This window comes from Micropterus salmoides, unplaced genomic scaffold, assembly GCF_014851395.1.
Source record: "Micropterus salmoides isolate LMB-PRFRI ecotype aquatic unplaced genomic scaffold, ASM1485139v1 Ms_hic_scaffold_11, whole genome shotgun sequence".
NCBI classification, from domain to species: Eukaryota; Metazoa; Chordata; class Actinopteri; order Centrarchiformes; family Centrarchidae; genus Micropterus; species Micropterus salmoides.
The window spans coordinates 36,057,300-36,064,419 of NW_024040152.1; the positions used below are offsets into that span (position 1 = coordinate 36,057,300).

The window sequence follows — 7,120 nt, forward strand, 5'->3', positions numbered from 1 at the left end:
GGGAGCAACTGGGGTTTAAATTTAGACCTCATACCCCCCAAACACACACTGAGCGACTCCCATCTGTTAAAGAGGACTAAAGGTCAGCTGACTGGAAACCTGTCGTCATTTTAAAGGAACACTTCAGCTTCTTCTCTTCCTCACGTTCAGACTGATTTTACTGCAGCTTTTCTAAAAAAAGTGCCGTGAAAGTTTTGATGTTCTTGGGTGTTTTTTTGGGATGAAATTGTGGGAATAAGTGTAAACTGATATTTTTACCTTTAGAATTGTAGTTGAATCATTAAACAGCCCCTCCAGAACTCGGCAGTCCTGACCCGGACCCGGACCTTGACCCTGATCCGGACCCTGCATCTTTAAACCAGCTGATTCTGTCCTGCAGCTGAGCGGGATGCAGCAGCCTGTGTCTCGGCTGTTGTTGTTGTAGGTAAATATGAGATGTTGGTTTCACACACGTCTGCTGCGTCCTCTGAACAAGGAAGTCAGTTTGCTGATGTGTGACCAGAGATCTTTTGCTGTCACGGTGTTACGCCTGCTGCTCACTAGAAGACTTTCAGATCTATATTATAATCACACAGACGGTTCCGTCTGGTCTCAGGACCACTCTGCGTTCACACTAAAAGGTTTCAGAGTGGCGGTTCCGGGGACTTTGGATCTTACAGAATCTCGCATGATTAAACGTGACTTCAGACAGAAACAAACATGGAGGCAGTCTGTTGTGTGTGTGTTCTACCTTTACAATTAGAAATGAGGGAGCCTCTGATCCAGTCGGCGACCTTCAGGTTCTCTCTGTAAACCCGTCACACTACAGGATCATTTGGGCCGATAATCTGTTCCGACCAGCCTCGGATCGGGTACGTCCCACGATTGGAGGGCAAATCGGACCCAGAATCAGCCCAGTTGTCCTCTAGTGTGCGGCCAGCATGAGCTGTTGAATCAAAATGTGGGCCCTCAAGATTTGGGGCCTACTAAGGGCGGAAAGCAAAGACACATCAGCACGATGCAGGTTCCACATAGAGCTGTAAAATAATAGCAGTGGTACTAATACAAATATCAGTAAAAGTAATTAAAGTACTCATAACGATAATGATTAAAGGCTGGTGGTCATAGGCGGATCTTTAACCTCTTTAACCATGTGACTAACCAGTTCCATTTACCTGCAGCTTTTGTCTCGAGGCTCCCCACTGGCAGTGTGGCCAATGAATGATCAGCGCCACAGCAAGCCCCGCCTCCTGCCTGCTGCTGTTTGTTCTGCAGGGAAAAAAAACAGACAAACAGACGAGAGTCCAGGTTACATCAGAGAGAGACGGGTCAGCGCTGACGCTCCAAACCGTTTGTTCCTAAAACCATATAAATAAAGTTTACAAAGCGTTAGTTCCTCCAGCTGCAGGAGCTCAGAGCTCAGTGACGTTTTGTTCTGAAATCATTTCATTCATGAGCCTGACGGACTCTGACTCTGCAGGTAGGCCTCACGTCAACAGAGGATCAGTTACCAGAGGTGGACAAGTACATTTACTCAAGTACTAAGTTTGAGGTACTTTTGTTTCCGTGACACTTCCTCCTTCTGCTCCGTCAGAGGGAGATGTTGTACTTTTTACTTCACTACATTCATCTGACAGCTTCAGTTACTATTAGTTATAAATTAAACTCACAGTTTGACAGCAGACAGGATTATTAGACTGTGAAATTAAACAACTTTGATAGTTTAAGACATTTTTCATGTAAAAACATTTAACGGTTCACAACTGTGAAGATTTCCTGCTTTTCCTTTTTAATGTATTTGTAATAACGTTGAGCTTTGGAGGTGTCACTTCGGGCTCTGAGAAACTGTGACAGCATTTCTCACCATTTTCAACTGAGTAACTTTAATTATTATTAAAAGGACAATCTGTTTCTAATGAATAACATTGTTTAATGAAAAGGAAAGTTTGCGGTATTTTTTAAACTCTGTCATGTCAGCAGCTCCTGACACACACACAACTATCCTAACAGTACTGCTTTTAAAAACTTTTGTACTTTGACTCAAGTAGAAGTTTAAATTGAAGACTTCTACTGTTAGTGGAGTAATACTTAGCGAGGGTATCTGTACTTTCACCCAGGTACAGGATTTGTGTACTTTGCTGTCAGTCAGTTTAGATTCGTTTCAACAGATGAATCGTCTCGTCAGTAAAATATTAAAAGCAATGCGCGACTTAGTGACGCTGATTCCTGAAATATAACTTAGAGATGGACTCAGTGAAGCTAAAAGCTCCGTGTTAATATCAAACTGCAGCCGAACCAACACCAGCCAACGTCAGAGCCTTCGTGAAGCAGGATGTGTTTGTGTTGTGGAGTCTCGTGTTTCTTCTGTTTATTTATTTTGGTTGCACTTTATAAAGCTCCGGTCACATGGCGCTCACTCAGAATCAGATCCGCTCGAATTATCGACCTGAAAAACTTCACGTCGGTCATTTGTAAACTCAGTTTGTGGAGAAATGACAATAACTGGACTTCATTTAACGTTTATAGAAAGTCGTTTTGAATGTGTGGATCTGAGTGTTACGGTTGGTCATGTGACGCCGTGGTCCTGCACCAATGAGCTGGGCTCTCTGACTGCAGCGCTGTTGGTGTTATCTCCATCTGTACTCTACTGAAGCTGAAATGTGTCGCCTGTTAGGGCTCACTAATGATTATACAGCTGATGGGTCATGTGATGTTTGTGTGTGCAGGTTGTCTGATGGGTCCCGAAGAAGGTCGTCTCAGGTAACAGAGCAGGTGAGCCGGCGATGGCGGCGCTCTGACCGTCACCTGTAACGTGCTGCATTGTGCGCACGTCATGAACTTTGCTTTTGTTGTTTCAGCGAGTGAATGTTTGAGAAATGATTCATGTCAGGGAGAAAGTCGGCTGCTGATGAGGTCACTGATCGATTACAGGCAGACGGATTAACATGAAACATGATGAACACAGAGTGATCGGTTTAAAAGAGAACGATGATCAGCTGGTACTAATGGACCATAATGCACTTTAATCACATCAGATCATGTCTGCTAACCTGTCATTGGTCCGTACTGAGAAACAGAGAGAGAGAGAGATAACTGGAAACTGAGCTCGCTCGCTCGCATCACGGCTCTGATGCTCAAAAACATCAACAGCTGATGACAGTGCGTTCCAACTCGTCACATATGGAAGCCTTGGCGTCGCTGTTTAACGCCCTGGGAACCCTTTAGCGTTGTTTTTGCACGTGTAGGTCTCCGCGGTCAAGTTAGACTTTCAAAATAAAACAAGTGGTTAATGTTGTGAAACGATGCAGTTTGGTTAGGTTTAGCAAAAGGTCACGGTTAAAAAACTTAAAGGTTCAGTGTGTAATATTTCTGAGATGCAATAAAAGATCCGTAACTATGTTTTCAGTACAAAAACCTTACAGAATGAACCGTTATGTTTTTATTAGTGCTGGGTCTGTAAATTAATTACAGTATGTGTTGGCCGACAGGTAACAGACAGGTGAGCGTGACACCTTCCCTCTTTGTGTCCTGGTGATCTCGGCCCGTCCCGGGTTCGGTCTGCCGATGGAGCCTCGGGCTGCCGCCGCGCGACACGCGGCGTTACCATGGAAACACTGCATCCACCTGACTCTGCTGCTGGTCCAGCTGAGTTTACCTGAAGGTACAAACACACACAAATAAGAGTCTGCTCACCTGCCAACTCCTTTACATGTTAGCATCAGGAGGCTAGAAGCTAGCTGCTTCAAAATAAACAACAAACATCTGACAGCAGAAAAACTAAATATACTTCTAAAGAAATAGAAAATAAAAACATATTATTTAACGTTACAAAAGGTAACATCAAAAGGCGTCGCTCTTTTTTTAATGATTCATTCAGGAGCTCGACTCTGACGATCCTACATTTCCCATAATGCAACTGGAAAGTGTCTTTCATTACAGCTAGGGCTGCAACTATTGATTAATGTCATTATGCCCATATGACTATGACTAAAGAGACTTCTGAACTCACATTTTCAGCTCAGGCTGACTCGTGAAACATCACGTGTTTTTGATATATTGACACGAGTTGAGAAGATTTCATGGAAACATCATCGGGATTATTTTCTCCTCTGGAGCCACAAAGCTCAGACGTTTTCTGATGTTTCCTCCTCTCTTCAGCCGGAGCTTCCTGTCGCATCCTGAGGTGTAACTCGGACTTTGTGGCTGCGACGCTGGACCTGGGCAGCAGCAGCGGGGGAGGAGGAGCAGGAGGAGGAGCGGCTCCCAGCAGGGAGGCGGTGAACGCCGGTTACTGCAGCGCCCTACGCTCCTACGCCATGTGCACTAAGAGGATGGCGCGGGCGTGTCGAGGCGACCTGGCGTACCACTCTGCGGTTCAGGGCATCGAAGACCTGCTGATCCAGCACCGCTGCCCCCGTGCGGGCCCCACCGCCCAGCCCCGCCCCCTCCCCAGGGCACGCTGTCGGGAGAAGCCTGCCTCTACGAGAGGAGCTTCCTCAGCAGAGAGGGACGCAGGCCGGAGTACCTCCACTGCGGCGTGTTCGGAGACCCGCACGTTCGAACCTTCAACAACGAGTTCCAGACGTGTGCCGTGCAGGGGGCGTGGCCTCTCGTTGACAACGAGTACCTGTACATCCAGGGCACCGGATCGCCAACAAAGGGGGGGTCGCACGCCACGGCGCTGACTAAGGTGAGTCACAGAGACCTGCTCCACGTTCTGATGTTGATGATGATCTGGTATTTTATTTTAGAAAGTTACGCTGCAGATCGTTGAGCGTGACGTCGTCGTATTTAATTTATTGCCAGTGACAGAACGGATCAGGTGGGAATAAAGATTAACAGGTGAGGACACAGTTCACTAACAGCCGGATGTTCACCTCCACAGATCACCATCATCTTTAAGAACTGGCGTCAGTGCATTGACCAGCAGCTGTACCAGGCGGAGCTCGATAACGTTCCCGCTGCGTTCGCTGATGGCTCAGTGTCGAGCGGCGAGCGGAGAGGTCAACACAGCCTGACGGTCCGGTCTCAGAGTCCAGGCCGGCACGCGGAGATCCGGGCGGCTCACATCGGTACGTTGCTGGTGGTGCGTCAGAGCGGACGCTCGCTCGGCCTGTCGGTCCGCTCGCCGCGCAGCATCGTGGAGGCCTTCGGCCCCGAGCAGGACCTGCAGCTGTGCGTGTGGGGCTGCCCCACCTCCCAGAGACTCAACGTGCTCCACCCACCGGCGCCAGACTCCTCCCCTTCCTCCGCCGTCAGCCCCTGGGCTCACTGCGCTGCGCTGCTTCCCGCCCAAGACGTCTACTACCAGGCCTGCGTGTTCGACCTGATCGCCAGCGGAGATACGAACTCCAGCACGGCCGCCGTCAGCGCAGCGCAGGACGCACGAAACATGATCTCTGACACGCAGAGAGTTCACCTGCTGCCCGTCTCCTCCGCTGAGCAACACGGGACACGACTGGACCTGACGCTGCTGCTGCTCGGCATGCTGGGAACTGTAACCACAGCCTGAAGCGGCAGGAAGTCACTGCAGACCTCAGACCTGTTTGACAGTTGATGGATGTATGATAAGACCTGGAGACGGCGCCGCCGCTCAGCCTGGTTCCAGTTTTGCCCAGTGGCCACTCACGGGATTGCAGCTGCGGCTCAAAAAGCGTTTCCCCCGCAGGCCGCCATTTTAACAGCTATCCAACATGGCGTCCTGATGCGAGGTCATGTGGATGAAACAGACCCTACGGGGACTTTATACCCCCCCCCCCCCCGCCCGCTCTGGTGTCACACAGCCAGACTGATCCTGGATCAGTGCTGAACATTATATAGACAGAAAATGAAACTGCTGCTGAAGAGAAGGAAACTGATCAAATGTTTAAGAATTTGAACAGAATTGAAAGGCTCTGCCGGCTGAAACCGGAGACGCTTCCTGCGTTTCCTGAAGCTTTAGAGCACAGAGTCAGTACTCTGGATAGTCCATCTCTGTATTCTATACATAAAAACGTTTTGCAACACTTTGAAGCTTTGTGTAAACTAATAATAAACGCTGACTGTAAACAGGAAGTCCAGGAGGGTTCAGGTCCAAATCCACAATTACAGTCCAGATGAGCCGTCATTAACAGCAATCTGAAAGAAAGGATTAAGAGACGGAGCACCGACAATCTGTTTGTAAATAAATGTTGAGGAGCTGCCTTCTTCTGGATTGTAGTGACTCGTTACATGAACCAGGACTCTCGCTCTGTTGGTATGTTTTGTATAAAAAACCATCAGCCGTGTTTCCATCTAATTCTCCAGCGAATTTTAGGCATTTAGCCATGGACCATGAAACTGGGGACCATGGACCTGGGGACCATGAACCTGGGGACCATGGACCTGAGGACCATGGAACTTAGGCCATGGAACTTAGGCCATGGACCTGGGGACCATGAACCTGGGCAACCAGGGGACCATGAACCTGGGGACCATGGACCTGGGGACCATGAACCTGGGGAACCAGGGGACCATGAACCTGGGGAACCAGGGGACCATGAACCTGGGGACCATGGACCTGGGGACCATGAACCTGGGGACCATGAACCTGAGGTCCATGGACCTGGGGACCATACAGAGAGGTCTTCAGGAGCTTCACTGGGCAAGTAGCTACCGGCCATGTTTCTGAGAATAATGTGAAAATCCAGGAAGATGCCGACAGCAGAAACAGCTGATCAGTCGCGAGGTCAGAACTGTTTCCAGCTTCCATCGAGTCTTTTTTTCCAAAAAGGCAAAAACAATTTTTCTAATGTTGCCGTTTCCATCAACTTTTTCTAATACCACACTTCAAAATGTGCATCAGTATCACAGACTGTATATAAGAAGTGGACGTAGTCATGGTAACGTCACCCGTTGGTTTGTGGACTGCCGTTTGGAAGCCTCGAGTTTGGCCAACAGGGCGTCGCCATGTTGAGCTAGCTTGCTTAGCTAGGTGCATCTGTAATTCACAACAGGCTTAAAACTAAATGTTCTCACCAGAGAAAGTGAACAGAAACGGATACGAGTTGCCTCTATCCTGATTGACAGGTTGCTATGGTAGCGACAATCCAAGCCTCCCCTGCTTCCTGGTCTCTGTTCCTCTAAATGGGACCATAATTTACTAAATGAACATCATGCTGTG

General features: G+C 48.5%; 1 protein-coding gene across 1 annotated transcript; it reads left to right on the plus strand.

Moving 5' to 3' along the window:
- Positions 1-1,269: 1,269 nt before the first annotated feature.
- Positions 1,270-6,161, plus strand: LOC119898229 (hemojuvelin-like). The gene is given in 6 exon segments (XM_038712412.1): positions 1,270-1,459; positions 2,706-2,751; positions 3,468-3,640; positions 4,138-4,409; positions 4,412-4,669; positions 4,865-6,161. Coding segments are annotated over 4 exon segments (1,254 nt in total). The 5' UTR covers positions 1,270-1,459; positions 2,706-2,751; positions 3,468-3,543; the 3' UTR covers positions 5,492-6,161.
- Positions 6,162-7,120: the final 959 nt, after the last annotated feature.